This window comes from Eutrigla gurnardus (assembly GCF_963514095.1).
Source record: "Eutrigla gurnardus genome assembly, chromosome: 19".
Taxonomy (NCBI): domain Eukaryota; kingdom Metazoa; phylum Chordata; class Actinopteri; order Perciformes; family Triglidae; genus Eutrigla; species Eutrigla gurnardus.
In genome coordinates this window covers 15,271,532-15,292,989 of record NC_139930.1, presented here as the reverse complement: position 1 = coordinate 15,292,989, position 21,458 = coordinate 15,271,532, and the positions used below count along the sequence as shown (strand labels likewise).

Genomic DNA, 21,458 nt, shown 5'->3' with positions numbered 1-21,458 from the left:
GAAAAAAGTAATAGTATAGCACTTCGAAAAAAGTCATAGTATATGTTGAAAAGAGTAATGAAAAAAGTCAGTATAGTTTGTCGAAAAAAGTAATGAAAAAAGTATAGTATGTCGAAAAAAGTAATAAAAAGTAATTGTATAGTATGTCGAATAAAAAGTAATTAAAAAAGTTGTAGTATACCATGTCGAAAAAGTAATACAAAAGTAATTGTATTTATAGTGTGTCGAATAAAAATTAGAATTAAAACTGCGAGCAGTAATAACGGGCCCTCGCATGGCACGTGACTCGGTTAGTGCTACGACCGCCTGACGTGTCGGACCGCCTGGCCTGGCCTGGCCACCGCCACGGGGCGGGTCGTCCCCGGCCACCGCCACGTTGCCAGTCGTCCCTGGTCGTCCCCGGCCACCGCCACGCCGCGGGTCATCACCGGCCACCACCACGGCTGGCGCCTGTCCAGTGGCGGCGCCAGAGTATTTTTTCTGGTTCAACTATGGTGGGGCTAACTCATACGACGGTGGGGCTCAAATCAATGTCAGAATTTCAATGTGAATATATAACAACACCCAGTGGCGCTGCCAGCCGGAATCCAGTACGCACTGGGAGGACTTTTTTTGAAGGTGGAAAAAAAAAATTGATGCTGCTGAACCGGGCCGGATGCAGCCGCATTTGAGAGGACGATCGCGCGTGTGTGCGCAATTACGCATAGTGTGTGTTGGCCCCTCTCCACTACACAATACAGCTCGATACAGACGATGCATGTCTCTCTCCCCGGGCCGGCAGAGTTATCATACGTCACGTGTGCGTGCGTGGAGTGCTCACAAGCGTGCGCTTGTGTTTAGGTCGGGGATGGAGGGCACAAAAAACGATTTGCACCGGGGCCTATCACCATGATATACACTACTGATTTCACTGATACTGAAAACATTAGATTTTGTCTTAAAAAAGTATTTTTCCATTTGTTGTTGTATTTGCCGTTTCTGTGCGTACATTGAAATTGAATCCTGGCGGCGGCGCTGACAACACCCTCCCACAGCTATAAACATGCACACAGTGAGAGAGAGAGACAGAGACAGCGTAACGTGAATAGTTACGTTAACAGCCGGGACCCGAGTGGTCATCTTCCCCTGCAGGTGTCAACGGTGCGTCCGTAGTTTTATCCAACACGCCCGCCACCGCCATCTGTTGTTCCGTCCGACGACGTTTAAAAACAAATGTATCCATGATCAATTTTGACCAGCTTACTAACGTTAACTTAACGTGAGTGACTATAAGCCGCTAACGCGAACTGCTAGAGCCAGGTAGCTTACAAACTAGTAGCCTGCTGTCTCTGTGTCGAGCATACACTAAAAGCGGGCTCACATGAGTGACGTTTACGTACGGACAGTACAGTCTGTTAATGAACCCAGTGACAGTTGTCATCGCAGCTGCCTGAATGCCGTTACGACATGACGTGGTGGTGCTGTTGAACTCCGCACTTTCCACATGGGAGAGAGAGGGGGATGTGACATGTATCAAAGGATCTCCAGCCGGGATTCGAACCTGAGGCTGCTGCATATATGCAGACATGGGTAAATGGCATGCACTCTAACCACTCAACCACCTGCCTGCCATGAATAAGCCTTTTTATGACTGTTTTGGACTCACTACACTCAGATTTTGATTGACACGCGATATAGAAGCATATGTTAGGACTTTTACATCATTTTTACAACATTTTGTGAATTTTGTCGATTTTTTACTTTTTTTCCGACATGCTATAGTATGACTTTTTTTTTCCCTGAAAAAGTTGACCATGGCTTTTTATGGCTGTTTTGGACTCACTACACTGAGACTTGGTGCATCAAGCGAGATGAGCGATTTCTATGCCTTTTTAACAATTTTAAATATTTTTTTATGAATATATCCTGACTGACTTTTTCGTGAATTTTCGATGTGCTATAATATGACTTTTTTTTGGGGGGGGGGGGGGGGGGGGGGGGGATATGACTAAGCCTTTTTATAACTATTTTGTAGGGATGTGACGCTCGAAGCTGATGTTTCAAAACAGTGTCAAGCTTCCGGAACGCAAGTGTTTCGGACAGTGTTTCGAAATGTGGTTCAAAACGCCCTTGTCACGTGACCACAGGCTTCGTAGTGTTTCATTCAGGTTTCAATCTGTTTTCCCACAGGTGGCGCTTGCCGCACGAGGCAATTGCCTAATTAAACAGCTGGTTAATCTAAAACACAAAGCCCCAGAATGCTTAAAAGCCACTCAAACACATCTCATCTTTGTGGGTTTTTGTGAGGAGAGAGATTTTGAGAGATATTGAGAGTTAGTAGAGCGATTTTGAGAGATATAGTGACATAGCGACAGCAATTTGGTGTATTCTTGCAATTGATAGTAAAGTTAGTGATATAGATTAATTGACAGGCTAGAGACAGACAGTGAGCGATAGTTTAGATAGATAAAGTGACGTTAATATTTAGGGAATAGCAGATTAGTGCGAGGTAGGCCTAGTTGTAGTGTTTAGTCAGGCTAGTATAGATAAGCTAAAGATGCAGTGTCCGTTCATTTTAGCCTAACATGGCGTAATATATGTATGCATATGCTGTATAACTAACTGCTCTTTTTATCAAAGTAGAGCCACAAGCAACAACGTCCTCAGAGCCATCAGCATCATCAGCATCATCATCATCATCATCATCATCATCATCACCAACATCCACATCAGACAATTTATGGGAGTTGTTTGATCATCGTGTTGGTGAAACGCAAAACATTCAGAGCGCCACTGCAGATGCCACAGTGGAAGTTCAGAAATATCTGACTGATGCCTTCATCCCAAGAACAGCTGACCCGTTGAAGTACTGGCAAGAGAGGAGAGTTGTTTATCCACATTTAAGTGTAATGGCAAACAAATATTTGTGTATTCCAGCAACAAGTGTGCCTTGTGAAAGGATTTTTTCCAAGGCTGGGGAGGTTTTGTCCAAAACCAGAAACCGACTAAATGCCAAGACTGCAGAACAACTATTATTCTTAAATAAAAATGTATCTTGACATACAAAAAATGTGTTTTTATTTGTCCATGTTGAACCTGATTAGCATAGCCTAACTTTCCCAATTCGTTTATCCTTTCCCTACAACATGTTCTCAAGAAAAAGCCTGGGCCATCAGCCTACATTTTAAAACAGAATCATGTAGGCTACTATGAACCTGAAATAACAAAACATCTGGCAAATTTCGATTTAAAAAAATTCTATTTAAAAACACTGTTGGTGGCACTTCTTGGGAATTGAACACCGGACTTTCGGGTGTACGACGCGATTGTTCACCATTAGGCCACGTTACTTTTCGCGGTTGGGCTGACTACCTGACAGCTATTTATATTCTCTGTCTGAACCAGTTGAGTTTCACAGTCAAATTGTCATGTTAGCAAAACTGGCCACTAGATGTCACCATGGAGAACCAGGTTTCGGATTGTTTCGAAACCTCGACACAATTCCGGCGCAATTGCTTCGAACGCTTCGCTGTTTCACAAAGCCTTGTTCTGCCCATCCCTACTATTTTGCACTCACTACACTCAGATTTTGATTGACACGCGATATAGAAGCATATGTTAGGAATTTTACATCATTTTTACAACATTTTATGAATTTTGTCGATTTTTCACTTTTTTTTTCGACATGCTATAGTATGACTTTTTTTTTCCTGAAAAAATTGATCATGGCTTTTTATGGCTGTTTTGGACTCACTACACTGAGACTTGGTGCATCAAGCGATATGAGCGATTTTTATGACTCTTTAACAATTTTAAACATTTTTTTATGAATATATTCTGACTGACTTTTTCGTGAATTTTCGACATGCTATAGCATGACCTTTTTTTAACAATATGATCGAGGCTTTTTTTTTTAAAGATTATTTTCTTGCATAGACACCTTTGTATTTAGCGGTGGATAGAGAGGAAACATGGGAGAGAGAGATGTGACATGTATCAAAGGATCTCCAGCGGGGATTCGAACCTGAGGCTGCTGCATATATGCAGACATGGGTAAATGGCTTGCACTCTAACCACTAGGCCACCTGCCAGCCGTGAACAACCCTTTTTATGGCTTATTTGGACTCACTTCACCCAGACTTTGATTGACACGCGATACACAAGCATATGTTACGGCTTTTAAATCATTTTTACAACATTTTATGAATTTTGTCGATTTTTCACTTTTTTTCCGACATGCTATAGTATGACTTTTTTTTCCCACGAAAAATTTGACCATGGCTTTTTATGCTTGTTTTGGACTCATTACACTCAGACTTGACGCGACAAGCGATATGAGCGATTTTTATGACTTTTTAATATTTTTTATGAATAATTCAAGAATTTATTTTGACTGACTTTTTCGTGAATTTTCGACATGCTTTTGTATGACTTTTTTCTAAAAAAGATTTAAGATATTCTTCCAGCGTAGAGAAGTTTTTATTTAGCAGTGGACAGAGAGGAAGCATGTGAGAGAGATGGGGACGTGACATGCAGCAAAGGACCTCCAGGCGGGATTTGAACCGGTGTCGTCCTCATATATGTTTAGGTAAATGGCTTGCACTCTAACCACTAGGCCACCTGTCAGCCATGAACAACCCTTTTTATGGCTTATTTGGACTCACTTCACCCAGACTTTGATTGACACGCGATACACAAGCATATGTTACGGCTTTTAAATCATTTTTACAACATTTTATGAATTTTGTCGATTTTTCACTTTTTTTCCGACATGCTATAGTATGACTTTTTTTTCCCACGAAAAATTTGACCATGGCTTTTTATGCTTGTTTTGGACTCACTACACTCAGACTTGACGCGACAAGCGATATGAGCGATTTTTATGACTTTTTAATATTTTTTATGAATATTTCAAGAATTTATTATGACTGACTTTTTCGTGAATTTTCGACATGCTTTTGTATGACTTTTTTCTAAAAAAGATTTAAGATATTCTTCCAGCGTAGAGAAGTTTTTATTTAGCAGTGGACAGAGAGGAAGCATGTGAGAGAGATGGGGACGTGACATGCAGCAAAGGACCTCCAGGCGGGCTTTGAACCGGTGTCGTCTGCATATATGTTTACATGGGTAAATGGCTTGCACTCTAACCACTAGGCCACCTGCCAGCCGTGAACAACACTTTTTATGGCTTATTTGGACTCACTTCACCCAGACTTTGATTGACACGCGATACACAAGCATATGTTACGGCTTTTAAATCACTTTTACAACATTTTATGAATTTTGTCGATTTTTCACTTTTTTTTCGACATGCTATAGTATGACTTTTTTTCCCCCCCGAAAAATTTGACCATGGCTTTTTATGGCTGTTTTGGACTCACTACACTGAGACTAGGCGCGTCAAGCGAGATGAGCGATTTTTATGCCTTTTTAACAATTTTAAATATTTTTTTATATCCTGACTGACTTTTTCGTGAATTTTCGACGTGCTATAGTATGACTTTTTTTTTGGGGGGGGGGGGGATATGACTAAGCCTTTTTATAACTATTTTGCACTCACTACACTCAGATTTTGATTGACATGCGATATAGAAGCATATGTTAGGACTTTTACATCATTTTTACAACATTTTATGAATTTTGTCGATTTTTCACTTTTGTTTCGACATGCTATAGTATGACTTTTTTTTTTCCTGAAAAAATTGATCATGGCTTTTTATGCTTGTTTTGGACTCACTACACTCAGACTTGACGCGACAAGCGATATGAGCGATTTTTATTACTTTTTAATATTTTTTATGAATATTTCAAGAATTTATTTTGACTGACTTTTTATTGAATTTTCGACATGCTTTTGTATGACTTTTTTCTAAAAAAGATTTAAGATATTCTTCCAGCATAGAGAAGTTTTTATTTAGCAGTGGACAGAGAGGAAGCATGTGAGAGAGATGGGGACGTGACATGCAGCAAAGGACCTCCAGGCGGGATTTGAACCGGTGTCGTCTGCATATATGTTTACATGGGTAAATGGCTTGCACTCTAACCACTAGGCCACCTGCCAGCCGTGAACAACCCTTTTTATGGCTTATTTGGACTCACTTCACCCAGACTTTGATTGACACGCGATACACAAGCATATGTTACGGCTTTTAAATCACTGTTACAACATTTTATGAATTTTGTCGATTTTTCACTTTTTTTCCGACATGCTATAGTATGACTTTTTTTTTCCTGAAAAAATTGATCATGGCTTTTTATGGCTGTTTTGGACTCACTACACTGAGACTTGGTGCATCAAGCGATATGAGCGATTTTTATGACTCTTTAACAATTTTAAACATTTTTTTATGAATATATTCTGACTGACTTTTTCGTGAATTTTCGACATGCTATAGCATGACCTTTTTTTAACAATATGATCAAGGCTTTTTTTTTTTAAAGATTATTTTCTTGCATAGACACCTTTGTATTAACGGTGGATAGAGAGGAAACATGGGAGAGAGAGGGGGATGTGACATGTATCAAAGGATCTCGAGCCGGGATTCGAACCTGAGGCTGCTGCATATATGCAGACATGGGTAAATGGCATGCACTCTAACCACTCAACCACCTGCCTGCCTGCCACGAATAAGCCTTTTTATGACTGTTTTGAACTCACTACACTCAGATTTTGATTGACACGCGATATAGAAGCATATGTTAGGACTTTTACATCATTTTTACAACATTTTATGAATTTTGTTGATTTTTCACTTTTTTTCCGACATAGTATGACTTTTTTTTTCCTGAAAAAATTGACCATGGCTTTTTATGGCTGTTTTGGACTCACTACACTGAGACTAGGCGCGTCAAGCGAGATGAGCGATTTTTATGCCTTTTTAACAATTTTAAATATTTTTTTATATCCTGACTGACTTTTTCGTGAATTTTCGACGTGCTATAGTATGACTTTTTTTGGGGGGGGGGGGGAATATGACTAAGCCTTTTTATAACTATTTTGCACTCACTACACTCAGATTTTGATTGACACGCGATATAGAAGCATATGTTAGGACTTTTACATCATTTTTACAACATTTTATGAATTTTGTCGATTTTTCACTTTTTTTCCGACATGCTATAGTATGACTTTTTTTTTCCTGAAAAAATTGATCATGGCTTTTTATGGCTGTTTTGGACTCACTACACTGAGACTTGGTGCATCAAGCGAGATGAGCGATTTTTATGACTCTTTAACAATTTTAAATATTTTTTTATGAATATATCCTGACTGACTTATTCGTGAATTTTCGACGTGCTATAGTATGACTTTTTTTTAACAATATGATCAAGGCTTTTTTTTTTTAAGATTATTTTCTTGCATAGACACCTTTGTATTTAGTGGTGGATAGAGAGGAAACATGGGAGAGAGAGGGGGATGTGACATGTATCAAAGGCAGTGGCGGCGCCAGAGTATTTTTTCTGGTTCAACTACGGTGGGGCTAACTCATACGACGGTGGGGCTCAAATCAATGTCAGAATTTTAATGTGAATATATAACAACACCCAGTGGCGCTGCCAGCCGGAATCCAGTACGCACTGGGAGGACTTTTTTTGAAGGTGGAAAAAAAAAATTGATGCTGCTGAACCGGGCCGGATGCAGCCGCATTTGAGAGGACGATCGCGCGTGTGTGCGCAATTACGCATAGCGTGTGTTGGCCCCTCTCCACTACACAATACAGCTCGATACAGACGATGCATGTCTCTCTCCCCGGGCCGGCAGAGTTATCATACGTCACGTGTGCGTGCGTGGAGTGCTCACAAGCGTGCGCTTGTGTTTAGGTCGGGGATGGAGGGCACAAAAAACTATTTGCACCGGGGCCTATCACCATGATATACACTACTGATTTCACTGATACTGAAAACATTAGATTTTGTCTTAAAAAAGTATTTTTCCATTTGTTGTTGTATTTGCCGTTTCTGTGCGTACATTGAAATTGAATCCTGGCGGCGGCGCTGACAACACCCTCCCGCAGCTATAAACATGCACACAGTGAGAGAGAGAGACAGAGACAGCGAAACGTGAATAGTTACGTTAACAGCCGGGACCCGAGTGGTCATCTTCCCCTGCAGGTGTCAACGGTGCGTCCGTAGTTTTATCCAACACGCCCGCCACCGCCATCTGTTGTTCCGTCCGACGACGTTTAAAAACAAATGTATCCATGATCAATTTTGACCAGCTTACTAACGTTAACTTAACGTGAGTGACTATAAGCCGCTAACGCGAACTGCTAGAGCCAGGTAGCTTACAAACTAGTAGCCTGCTGTCTCTGTGTCGAGCATACACTAAAAGCGGGCTCACATGAGTGACGTTTACGTACGGACAGTACAGTCTGTTAATGAACCCAGATCAGTGACAGTTGGCATCGCAGCTGCCTGAATGCCGTTACGACGTGACGTGGTGCTGCTGTTGAACTCCGCACTTTTCTTGGTTATTTTGTTGTTGTTTTTTTCTTGGTGGTTTTATGGTAGGGCTAACGGTAGGGCTGACACAATTCTTGATGGGGCTATAGCCCAACCAAGCCCCTCCCTGGCGCCGCCACTGCGCCTGTCGTCCCCGGCCACCTCCACGGCGTGGGTCTAAAATGGCTGATTAACTGTAGCGCCCCCGAGTGGTCAATTTTGATAAAACTTTCAGGATATGTTCCAGGGAGAGATGTCAACACATCCTGCAAGTGTTGAGCAGATTGGACATTGTATGCTGAAGTTACAATGACTTCCTGTACACTGGTAAAAACGTCACGCATGGGACATATCTCAACATACCCTGCAAGTTTCGTGATGATTGGGTTAAATATTGTGGAGTTATGTGTATTGAATTCTAGAGCCCCGCCCCTCTAATGTTCATTGGCTTATAACTTCTGAACGCAACAATATTTGTTGTGATGACACACAGCAATTTTGGTGAGAATCGGATCTACGTTTTAGGAGAAATTAGCAAAAACGGGTTTTTCACAAAATTCAAAATGGCGGAAAATTTCGGTAGGCGGACTTTGGTAATCCCTTAGGGTTTTTTGTAGAGCACACTTGCCTGCACATGTGTACCAAATTTTGTGTCAATCGGAGTTACTGTGTGAGGGGTGTGGCTTACAAGGCGCTAGGTGGCGCTAGCGAGCAACTTTTTTTGTGGCCAACTATGAAATCTCAAATTTTTCGCCAGTCCAAATGCGCATGGCAATTTTTTTCAACTTCTGAATATGACAAGGCCCCCAAAAAGGCCGTCGAACTTGCGTAATAAGAAAAAGAATAAAAATCCCTTCAGTTTCAATAGGGCTTCGCTGCCCGACGTTGTCGGCGCTCGGGCCCTAAAAAGTCGTAATTTAGCATGTCTACAAGTCATTACACATTATTGTATAGCAAGTCATTAAAAGACAGTATAGCATTTCTTTAAAAAATCTAATTATAGTCATCAAAAGTCAAAAATAAACATTGTATAGTATGTCTTTGAACTATGCATTGCCACATGTGGGAGTGCAGAGGAGGGTACTACTGCATTTAAATCAGTGACATTAGTCATCTGCGATAAAAATATACATATTTTACCTTAAATGAATTATAGTCCTATAGTTTTTACGTAAATCATTATCTTCATATTTTTAGACATCAAAGATTCTCTGTGGGCCAACCACTCAACGGCATAGTAGTTGCCATGACATAGCACATAGTTTGAGGTTTGAGGGCAGTGGTGGTAATGGACTGTAGGAGGGCTTTCATTGACTGTGCAGCGCATCCATTTATACACACACACACACACACACACCCCAAGGAGAGGTCAGACTCAGCTAAGTTTGATTCATTGTGGTCATTCTCCCTGCAGCCTCCACCAATCACAGTTCAGAGAGCAATACATCGATTTGGCTGTAATGACAATTTAACCTGGCGCCTTCACACGAAGCACAAGGCATTCAGGGATAAAGGTTAGAGAGAACTAAATGCACAGTAACCCTCATCATGAAATAATTGTAAGGCACAATAAAAAATTAAAAAAACAAACCAAAATCAAGGAATAGATAACATCTATTGACACAAGTTCAACGGACATTAAACATTTACTACAGATGCATGTATGCCCATGGCTACTACACTTGGGAACAGACGCATCGAGCATATGCTTCAATAAAATCCAGCTCACCGTGATTGGTTGCAATCCTCTTACATTCAGCTAAAGCCCCGTTTCCCACAAGCGCCTTTCCATCACCAGAAGCATCTGATCTGGAGTCCACTGATTAATGCCTTGCAGTACGATAAGAATTTATTTTCTTAGTTCAAAGAGTTCAACGTCACATAGTGGTAAAAGGAATTGTAAGGGTATGTTAATTCTCAACGATATCAGCCAGGACTATATTTCTGCACAGTCAAAAGATACCTAGGTATTTTGGCATATAACATAATTAACATTTTTAGGGCCTACTGGCTTAAGTGTACGTGATTTTTACTTAAAACGTGTTGAACAAACAGTTGCAAAACATGCCCATCGGAAATATTGCCCTTGAAAAGTTTTCCGTTGCCCATCTCTAGGTCAGCTGACATTCTTTTATTAGCGCCTCATTAAAATTCATTAATTGCTTCCTTTCTCCTGGGCGCAGCGAGAATCAAAAACTGGAACTGTCAAAAATTAGAGCATGAGCGACTGTCCTGTGCTCTAGATACACAACCTGTGACGCCAGGCTGCTGCAGAAAAAAGAAAAAACACACACCCAGCCATCTGTTTTAAAAGACAACATGCACCGAGAGGACAGAGATACCAGACAGAGAAGCTTAAAGAAGTAGACGTAAATTTTATTTACTTGTTCTGTACATAAAGGGTCAATACCAGCACAGGTGTTAACCATGGGAAATATTAACACATGTAAATGGTATATGAAAATAAAAGGCACAATTTTCAATTCTTAAGTAAAAGACAGGCTTTCCTAGAATATGAGAATAGAGCACTGTAATACTGTTAATGCCATTACAAAACAACTCAGAAGCATGAGAAAAGCACGTTCACCTTAAGAAAAGGAAATAATCAGGGTGTATTGCTTAATTAGTAGATTTCATTACGTTTGATGTGGAAAAACCTACACTGGTTTGTTTGCACGCACCAGGAGGGACTAAAATAAGAGAAACCTTGATTTAATAAGGACATAAATGACATTAAGCAGCATTTGGCCAGGCAGAACCATCTCCTCGGCCAAGAGGTCATGCACAGAGGCAACCAGCAGGCATTTTTCCCTTTTGTAAATGTCACTGTAGGTACTTGTTTAATAACATCACTCATTTTAATTAAAAATAAAAAAATGGTTTTAATACCCGACTCTAAAATGACAAAATAAAAAAACAACTGGGATACAACTAAAAGCTGCACAATATTGCTCTGAGTGAAGAGCACGGATTTGAATGGAAAGCACAAGGCGATGAGATGGAAGGGGGGGATATTCATAGGGGTTGGCATCCATTTAATCTGCTGCTTCTACTGGTCAAATTGGTTGCAGCGCAGTAAGAACAAAGATGCGTTCTGCTACTCCCACAGTCTGTTTGCATAACGAGACAAATTGTGCACAGACCAACTATTAAAAGGAATACAGCTGGTTAAAATCCTAAATTGACAGGCGTAACATTGCATTGAAAAAACAACGTTTAGAGAGGGAATTGCATGCGCTAAAAGATGCATTTATCGGACTCTCTGAGAAAAGGCATTGACGGGATTCTCATTGGCTTGCTGAAACATTTCCTCCTTCCCTGACCTGTGGCAAAGTCCCCAGGCCTCGTGTCTGCACTGTGACGATGCGTTTTTTAGTTTTAGCTAGCCTTGCAGTCAGATGCTCGTGGGAAGTGCTGGCCGAAGCTACTGCCGATGCGACTTGATGTTTTTGAAAATCTGCTCAAAAAGCGTGGCACTCCTATGCAGAAAGTTGAAATATACCTTCTAGTGCTTGGTGCTGTCGGCACGAAAAACGTATTAACCTCTAAGCAATGTCTTTTTAGTTCAAAACAATGCAGACAGTGAAGAGAGGTACCAAGTGGACATGCAAGTTACCTCTCTAACATACATCTTCTCAATGTCACAAATAATAATAATGAAAAAAAAAAACTATTGTTGATCATGTGGCACAAATAAGAAAATCACATACGGCTGTGGCATGTCTTATCAAAATATAAATAAGTCTCGTCAGCCAGACTTTTGTCAGGTTGAAGAGTGGATGGGATCTTCCAAGGTACAACCTAGATCTTCCACAAACCCATCTCTCCTGCTTCCTCCCGACACCAGTCACACATCACATACGCATCAAAAACCAGTCAACCTGAAGAACTCATGGCCAGTACATGTGTGTGTGTGTGTGTGTGTTCATGTGTGTGCTTGTGAGAAGGTTAAGGTACAACAGTGACTTGATTGTTTTGGAGAAATAACATTTGACTGGCTAGCTCCTCATTGCCTCAGTGCTCTCCAAAGTCCATAGGGATATTGCTGTTCCCTACCTCATACAAATATTCTCACGTCAACGAAACAAACACACACCAACACTTTCTAAAGTCCCCAACATTTCAAACATTACAAATATCCAGAGAAATAAAAAAATAACAAAAAAAACAGACACGTTGTGATGTAATGTGGTAAAAGTCTACTGTGATCATGCACACTTATACATACGCACACATGCATACACACTCACACCGATGCCCAGTGATCTGGAAATGAATAGGACACTAATGCAAAAAAAAAAAAACACTGCCCAGCCTGGAATCAAGTCACGGGAAAGGGACCTGGGAGAAGAGGGGTCAGGTTTTAGTTTGGAACCAATGTCCAAAAGCTGTAAACAGTCAGAAAGCCTTGCAACGGTTGGCAACAACAGAGGGGTCGCTTTCATGGTAGAGCCCCAAGCAGGCAAGCACGTAACCGTGGTGACACTGGCGGGAAAGGTGGACACAGCCAGCAGATTCAGGTACAGGTCATTACTGGCGAGAGGGTCCAGTCGAACCCATGGGTCAGTCACTCTCATCCGGATTCAGGGGGTCTACGATTTTGACGTGGGTGAATGGGAAGAGACCCCTACGTCCGTTCACCTCTCCCTCCCACTGACCGCTGATGTTCATCCGTGTAACCATGACCATGTCGCCAACCTGAGGGCAGAAGAGCAGGAGGCTGAGTTATAGGAGGAGCAGGAACATCAATAAAATCACACATTACATACAAAAAGGTGAAAATGTAATTTTCATGGCTTTCTAAAATAAGTGATATTTATAGTTTTCCATACCACAATAACATACATTTAGGGGCCGAATTGATCTAAAATGCCTTACGGTGTTATGAGCACATACACCTTTTCTGTTTAGGTGACCATGATGCAAATACAACCCAACCAGCCTACGTTATCACTTTTCAAGTTGTGTAACACGGCAAACTCACTACAACATCCTGGCCACCCAGGACACCGTAAATAAGGATCGAAATTCAATTCCATCGGTTTCTACTTAAATATGAACACACTCCTGAACATGCTGCACTACTTCTTTTGCTGTGACACAATCAATGAAGTTGTCAATCAAGTGTCAAGATGAAATATTCAGTGTACCTGCCGACAAAAGAGAGTTTATTTAAATTTTAAGCTGGCGATTAACTGCTGAACCAGAATCCATTGTACTGATACATACAAGAAAAACATAGTGGAGTTAATAGCCCTAGGGAAAAGGAAAATGCATTTGACACATGGCCAAAGTTTATTTTAAAACCTGTTCCAAATGACTAACAAGTGGATGCACGTGTGAGCTCACACAGCATCCAGTACAACCGATGAATACAGTTAAAAAAAGCTGTTTGTCAGATCTCCACACCCACATCATATTATGGTTTGAACAGACTATAGAGAAGCACAGAGCTGTCGCTCAGATGGGTTTGTGACACTGAATGTGACCCCAATCTGTTCAAGCCATATGCTTTTCATCAGCAACAGAGGGGGAAAGTCTCAATCATCAAAACCACAATTGAAATGTGAAGGCACACTATTTGTAGCTTTCGACTTCAGAATGAGGCTACGAGGACATCTAATCCTAGACATTATCCATAACTATAATCCTTTTTGCCATCCTGGAATGACAAGAATGCAGCTTAGTCATAAAAAGCTTCCATTTGAATGAATCATGATGAAGTGAAACTAGAATGTCTTCTCTTCCATTCTATAAAGAAGACAAAAATAGGACTAAAACGGTGGAAAAATAGCTGAACCTCACAAATGTTCACATTTCGATAGTCTCATTATGTTTTTGTGTTGAATTATAACTCGTGTTGTAACGGTACTTCCTTATTATTTGTAAGTAGAATGTTACTGTGCAATACCACAATAAAATCAAAGAATCATATCTTACTATTACGAACACAGTAATAAGGAAGCAGACTAATTTGATGCAAAAAAATAAAATAAAAGTCAATCAATCCCTAAAACAATTGAGGACATAACCTGATTTAATTTGTTGGGGACTGCCTGTCTGAAGTGACTAATGACTCATAGCTTCTGCTTCTTGAACCTCAGGGGCCTCTGATTCGCCACGCTACAAACTCAAGTTTTTTTTCTTTGCTGTAAGCCATGACCTATTCTGAGACGAAGACAGAGACAGATGGAAGAGACAAGATGAGACATGATATGGTATGCATTTCAGTGCAACGTTTTAAACCAGTAAATCAAAAATACCACAGGAAGTAACTATGGTTTCTACTAGTTTTTTCCTACTAGACTGATATTTAGGATTTCCGGTGGCTTCCTCCTCTCAATTAAAGTAATTACGACACCGATTGCTCAACATTGAATTGAAGTCCTCTATACAGGCCTGAAGATTTGAAGAATATTTCTGGAGGAGGAATTTCATAATACACAAGATTGAAATTCAAGATACTGTTTGATTAAATTCAATTGTGTAGCATTGTTGAAAGGAGAGACAATAGATTTATAATGATCCAAATAAATCACAGTTTCCCCACACACTTACTATGTATATTTTCACTGCAGATGCAATTGAGTAAGGGGTTTCCTCAGTAATATGTTTCAAGCCAGGGTTGAAGAGTCATGAGGAATATAGGAAAGACTATGACGTTTGCAGCGGTTTTCCTTGACATGTCTACTATAGTATTTTGCTTTGTGCCAGCATGTGAAGTAGCATCATTCTGAAACTGGTGGAGGAACAAGTTTGAGCAGCCCCTCTTCATTCGCAGGATTAGCAAATTATGGAAGTTCCGATGTGGTTTTCACAACAGCAGGACACGTGAGCTGTGCTAATGCGGGCCTGAGAAAAATGTGACGCAAAAGAGGATGTTTAAATGCTTTATCTCACAGCCATTCTGGTCACTAAAGCACACTGACAGGGTGGAATCCTCACTGCAACTCTGCATTTTGTTCTCATTTTTTAAAGTCAGTCTGAATGAGGCAATGAATAACACAAGTCGTTTGAGGGAGCGGTATAACCTTCAGCATGAATACCATTCACCAAGTTTGCTCATGGTCCAAATTTACACCTCATTTCAGAGTCATAGGGAAACATGCATCACTATACCCAGCTGTAGTGGCCTAGTTTACTTCCTACATCCACTGACATTCACTCACTCGGATGGCAGTGAATGGCACCAGAGATAGGCCAAGAGATACCTTTCATTTTCATCTCTCCCCCCTGGAGGCATCGCTGCAGCTCAGTCTGCCATCAGAGTGGAGCGCTTTGCCAGCCCAGTATATGAAGTGCACATTATGCAATGCGTTGCATGCTTCAACATGTTACCCCGGTCAAAGCAGATTTATATTAGCCTGAGTGCACTGCTTGGAAATCCAACAGAGCTGTGAAGTGCAACAGTGCTGCTGATGGAGCTGCTGCGCGTTTAGCAGCTAGCTGGCTAGCAGGTAGATTAAACCTAAGCCACAGAATTTGGGGCTCCACTCAGACTCATTAGCATTTAATTTATCATTTAAAAAAAAACACCATAGTGTGTAAAACGTATCAAACATCAATGTGTAAATGTAGCCAACATTCTTTCATTTACAACGATTGCTATCAACAACCACCATTGAATCAGGCATGATGCCAGAGCCCAGGCCAAAAGTTTGAGTGTAATACAACAATGAATCGGCCGCAGATAGGGTCTAGGGCGGCTGCTGTTGGGTTAGAAGTGTTTTGGTATGACCACACAGGAAATGGTCTTACATGTTGGGAGGATTGCAGAAGAGCTGTGACACTTCGACACATAGAAACAACAAGATAGGCTGCACTGGTGTTTCCCCACCTTCTCCTTTCTAGCTACCGACTCCTGCACCTTCACCTTACAAGAAATGCTAGAAAGAAGTACTAGAAAATCCCACTCGAAATAGACAATTTCTATCCTTTTCTCCAATGTTTAAGTGCGTAATGAATTATTGACAATGTTCATCTCTGACTGTCTAAATTTAAGACATTTGCAAAAATAAAAAAAAGTTTGAGCAAAAATCCCACTTGAGACTGGTTAACTTGGTCCATGAAAACTACAGCACCCAGTCAGGTTTGTGGAGCAAAAAAGTAGATCAAACACTTTAACTATCGTCAAATGAACACGCCACGCAAAGCTCGTTTTTTCTGGCCCTGTAACGTCACTCAGGGTTGAGGTCACAGGTTCAATAGAGCACACTTCTGATTATTCCCGATGACAGAAGTCAGAGAGGAAACAGGACTGGAACTTTTAACCAGAGAGGGCAGCAAAACACCGCTTTTAAGAGACAATGAGTCACATAAGGCAACTTGGCCTGGAGATTGACTGCATGATGTTGCTTTACCAATAAAAAAGGCACAGCTGAAAGAAAAATCAGATGTACTGGTGTTCTAAATATGTTAAAGTGCCAGTGAAACTGCTGTGATACATTTCACAAGAATATTTGAGCGGTCAAATACAATGCATTTGATTGGGCTGCATAGCCCACAGACACACACACCTCCCTCACCTGTGGTTAGATTAGGAGGACAACGGAAATCCAAAAGGGGAAACATTGTCGATTTTCAACCTGCTCTGTGTCACTTCAGTGTTCAGGTAGTAAAAGAGATTTCCTATCTTTCTCTATACTTCTCTGTACTGTAAGTTATTATGACCCACGAATGATGAAATGCAGTTTTATATGACCATGTGGCTAGCTAGTCGCCCAAAGTCTCATTAGATTTTTTTTTGTAGTAGTAGTGGATTTGAAACTGTTTTACAGAAAAGAAAAGATGAATTTTGATGTTAAAATACGGATACCAATTTTTGAAATATTTTGTATATTGTACTTCCCTGGGTATATAAAAAGAGCAGCTTCACATTTACACACGTTTAAGCAATAAACTAAATTATATGATTGTACAAATTTATGAAAATTGGCATTTCATGAAAATGGCTCAAAACAACATTATTTTAACACAGCCCTCATCATGCAAGGCTGATTCGGAGAGAGTTGACTGCTTGGGACTAATCTACTTTATCTGGCGAAAGCAATGTGCTATCTTACATGTGAAATGAGTAGCCTCCCAGCAAAGTCATTTCCCAGCAGAGGGCAGTGAGGGGGAGGAACCCCGGGGTGCAAATGCTGTCTCGTTTGTGGGCTGATAAACAGTTAGTTCGTCAAATGTAGTGCCCATACCATAATCGCTATTTTCTAAGCTGCTACAGCCATAATATTTGTCAACGCTGCATATAGTCTTTCATTATACGCAAGGGGGCGTGGTTTCATCTCAGTCCTTAGCACACTGTTTTTGCACTCATCAAAATTAGACAGGGGGTAGATTTAGGCTTAGATTTATGGATGAAGTCACACTCTAACGGGGTTCCCAAAAGTAACTCACTTCAAAAGGCATAAATAGACATGTCCCCAGAATGTGCAGATTCCTGAATCACTTCATAAAGACTAAGTAATGTTGAGTAATACTACAAAATGTAATAAGCATAACCAAGCACAATTTAAACAGCTGATAAGTCAACGTTATCTACTTGAAAGGCAGGGAGGAAGAGGGGAAAGAATAATGACAAAAGACATTTTAGATAAACGATTTCACAGTACCTCTAAAGCAAGAGCCGTTTTGTCATAGGCGCATGGCACTCGTTTCTGGATGGCCTTGGCCATGACGGGGCCGTTCTGCATGGACGGTAGAGGGGTGATAACTGCTCCAGGTGTGCCAGGGGGCAGTGGCGATGGTGTCTGGGGCTGGGCGTAGGCGTGGACGAGGGCATGGGAGGGCTCGGGGATCCCGTAGCTGTTGGAGTTGCGGGATCCATGGGAAGGCTGGCCGGGATGAGGTGAAGGTCGTACCAATTTCTCCACATAGGGCACAGGGATCATCCCAATGCGTCCCTCTTTACTCTTGGCGCTCCACCACTGCTCCTCTGGCTTCTCCAAGATGATTAGGATCTCCCCTTTCTTGAAGGGGAGGTCTTCTGCATCGTTGCCAGGGAAGTCGTATAGAGTCCGCACATACTCTTGGTTGTCCTCTGGGACACCCACGGGCTGAATAGGAGCAATCGCTGGGCTTTGGTACCTTGATTGATTATAATAAAGGAGGCAAAGTTAGGGGACAAAATGCGCTTACCATAAAAAGAAGACCACTGTCAAGTGAATGATATGAAACTCAGAAATGGTGGGACTAATGTTGTTCAATAAAAGCTGACGTTGATGTCAAACGGGACACACAAGTGTGAAAAAGTGATTGTGGCTACTAATGATGTATTATATGCGAGATATGAATAAAAATATCCCACATTTGGAATGGTATATAATATTTCAGTGCTGAGCACCATCTAGTTAAGGTCCACGGCTGTATGCAAGTAAACATAGCTAATGGTGGTGGTCATTTGGCAAATTACATGTTGTACCGAGGTCTGACTTAGTAGTAACGCATATCTATGAAGCCCAGTGTATTATTGCATGTTATCATGGTGTAACTGTTTGACAAGCATTGCCCAGCTAATGGTGGTAGACAGTGGAAGGGGTCCTGGGGGGACGTTCCTACCTGGGGGCTGGCTCTATCAGCGTCGTCGTATCCAGGTAGTGGATTTTGTAGAACTCCAGTAGAGCAGGGAGGGCCTCGAATTCTTGGTCGCCTATCTTAAACCTCTGGCTGGGCAAAGAGTTGATGATATAGTGAGACACTTTGGAGTTCTCGGACACCGACAGCACGTAGTCGCCGGGGCAGGTCGACGAGTCCCGCACGAGAAACATGCCATGTCTCTGTCCTTGTAACCTATTCTGCGCCTCTTGTCGAGACACGGGTCCGAAATACCAGGCGGACCGATCATTCGAATCAAACCGAGCATTTGACATTTCTGTTAAAAAATAAGTTAATATCAGTCTACGAGTCAGAAGATTAGAAAAAACATTACAAGACACCCGAGGCTATAAGTTAAAAAACGTGTACGCGTGGTTGGAATTGGCCAATCACAGCAAATTGGCGGATTTTGGAAGATGCAGGGCAGGGCGTTCTTCAGCTCCTGTGTGAGGTTTTTCCGAGTGGTTTCTGCACAGACACTGCAGGCTGAAGACCCGATTTACAGCCCCAAAAAATAAAAATAAAACAACCTGGCGTTTTCAGAGACGGACCGTGACAAGCTTGATCCAACTTTGGAACATTATGTGGTTCCTGTGTTCAGCAGTCGAGGGCTGAGTGGCCGTTAGAGCGGCCAAAATGCACAAAAAAACGAATAAAAACGACAAACATCGACGGAGAGCGAAGCAACAAATGATCAATGAAGCTTCCCCTTTTCGTTCCGCGGTCCGAGAAAACACCCGGCTTCTCCTCTAATAATGTATCTCCTTTAGTCGGTGTCAGTTCTGAGAACGGAAAAAGGTGGTATCAGTTTTTCATCTGATAAATCCTCATGTCGGCAAACAGAAAAGCTCACCAGCAGCCGCCGGGTCGGAAAAGAAAGGATTAGTTTGTGTCTTCTTGGTCTTACGGCAAGGCACACGTCATGGAAACGCGTTTTTGAATCCCCTCTCTCGAGTCGAAGCAGACTTTTGAGGCAGCACGGCAGAAAAATGGCGGCCCGCAACACGTCTTCACACAAAAAAATATTTCACAACAGCAGCTCGTCCGCTGCGCGTGCATCTCAGGTGCCAGTACGTCGTGCTGTGGCGCTCGCATGCATCCCCGACTGCTCGCGCGGGATCCCGGCCTAACGGTTCTATTATTTTATACTTTCGCTTATTTCGGCTCGTCCCCCCCCTCACCCGAGCCACCAGAAGTGCGAGTACGAGACCGAAAAATGGCGACGGGAGGGCAGGTCCCGCTTTCTATCTTGCACGTCACTGACGCCTGGAGGGGGAGGTGGGAGGAGGAAGGGGGGTGGGCGGGTGACGAGGCCGCGCACTCCCCCCTCCCCCCCACGCCCCCCAGAGCAGTGTCGATCATGTTTCCATGACACAGCTACAGAACATTTTGTATGACAAACGATGAAGCAGTGATGTCATCAACCAGCAAACGTCCAAATACACCATTCATAAAAGCAGATGCTGATTTATTTCGGTCTTTTTTTACACATTGTTTCAGTGCGGTTTAAAAATGTTTAAAAACCAAACAACACCATATCCATCCATTGTCTACAAAACAACACACGTATTGTATATCTAACAATATCATAGTATAACTTCTATCAACGCAAATAATGGGTAAATCTCAAATTATCTATTATCCTGCATATCTCAGTCAGACGACGTGATGGTATAAATGAAAGAAGTAATACCCATCCATCCATCCATTTTCTACCGCTTATCCTGTATTTAGGGTCACGGGGGGGCTGGAGCCGATCCCAGAAGTAATACCAAATTCTAAAATAGTTCAAATAAAAGTCCTGCATTTAAAAACACAGGAATATTAAGCACCACATAATATAAAAGTAAAAGCAGCTGTACAGACAAATTGCTCCTGTAAGTATTTCTTATCAGTGTTTTATTCATGGATTCATTAAACTGAGGCGTTATGTGAAAGTAACATTTTGCTTTTTGTTAGTACAAGTGTATGTTCTTACTTTCCACCACTGATTTGAGATGTTATAATACAGCTCTGGGGCCCCCAAGAGTTTAATCAAACTTGTATTATTATATAATGTGTGACTGCAGATTCGAGCCTCATATCTGATGACAACATCACACCCAATCATATCTGACAACTCAGTTGTCGATGCGTTCCCCGAGGACACAGACTGTCCTATTAAACAAATCTGTATTCAGAATGCATTCCTTCAGTAGCTCACTGCGACTTCACATCATGTGTTTAATGTATATTTGCTCAGTCAACGGCTAGCTCGTGCCACCTGCAAAAATATTGACATATTTCTCTCTATTATTTCCTGTTCTTCTCCAACTTCCCCTCCAGTCAACCTCATGATAAGCATCGTCTGGCACAGGACTGTGACACACCGATTTGAGCCCCCCCCCCCCCGAACCTAACCAAGTCACCACACAATATGCTGAAAGGCAGAGTGTGAATTTAAA

General features: G+C 41.6%; 1 protein-coding gene across 2 annotated transcripts; it reads right to left on the bottom strand.

Moving 5' to 3' along the window:
- Nucleotides 1-10,776: 10,776 nt before the first annotated feature.
- crkl (v-crk avian sarcoma virus CT10 oncogene homolog-like) lies at nt 10,777-20,225 on the bottom strand. Of its 2 annotated transcripts, XM_084034739.1 has the most exons (4): nt 19,922-20,225; nt 18,979-19,291; nt 18,033-18,507; nt 10,777-13,119 (listed from the first exon to the last, which is right to left on the bottom strand). In XM_084034739.1, the coding sequence occupies exons 2-4, from the start codon at nt 19,287-19,289 to the stop codon at nt 12,985-12,987; spliced, it is 921 nt and encodes a 306-aa protein (XP_083890865.1). In that variant the 5' UTR covers nt 19,290-19,291; nt 19,922-20,225; the 3' UTR covers nt 10,777-12,984. The 2 variants fall into 2 exon arrangements, with proteins under 2 accessions (XP_083890865.1, XP_083890864.1); XM_084034738.1 differs by having other exon boundaries at nt 18,979-20,225.
- Between the last annotated feature and the right edge of the window lie 1,233 nt (nt 20,226-21,458).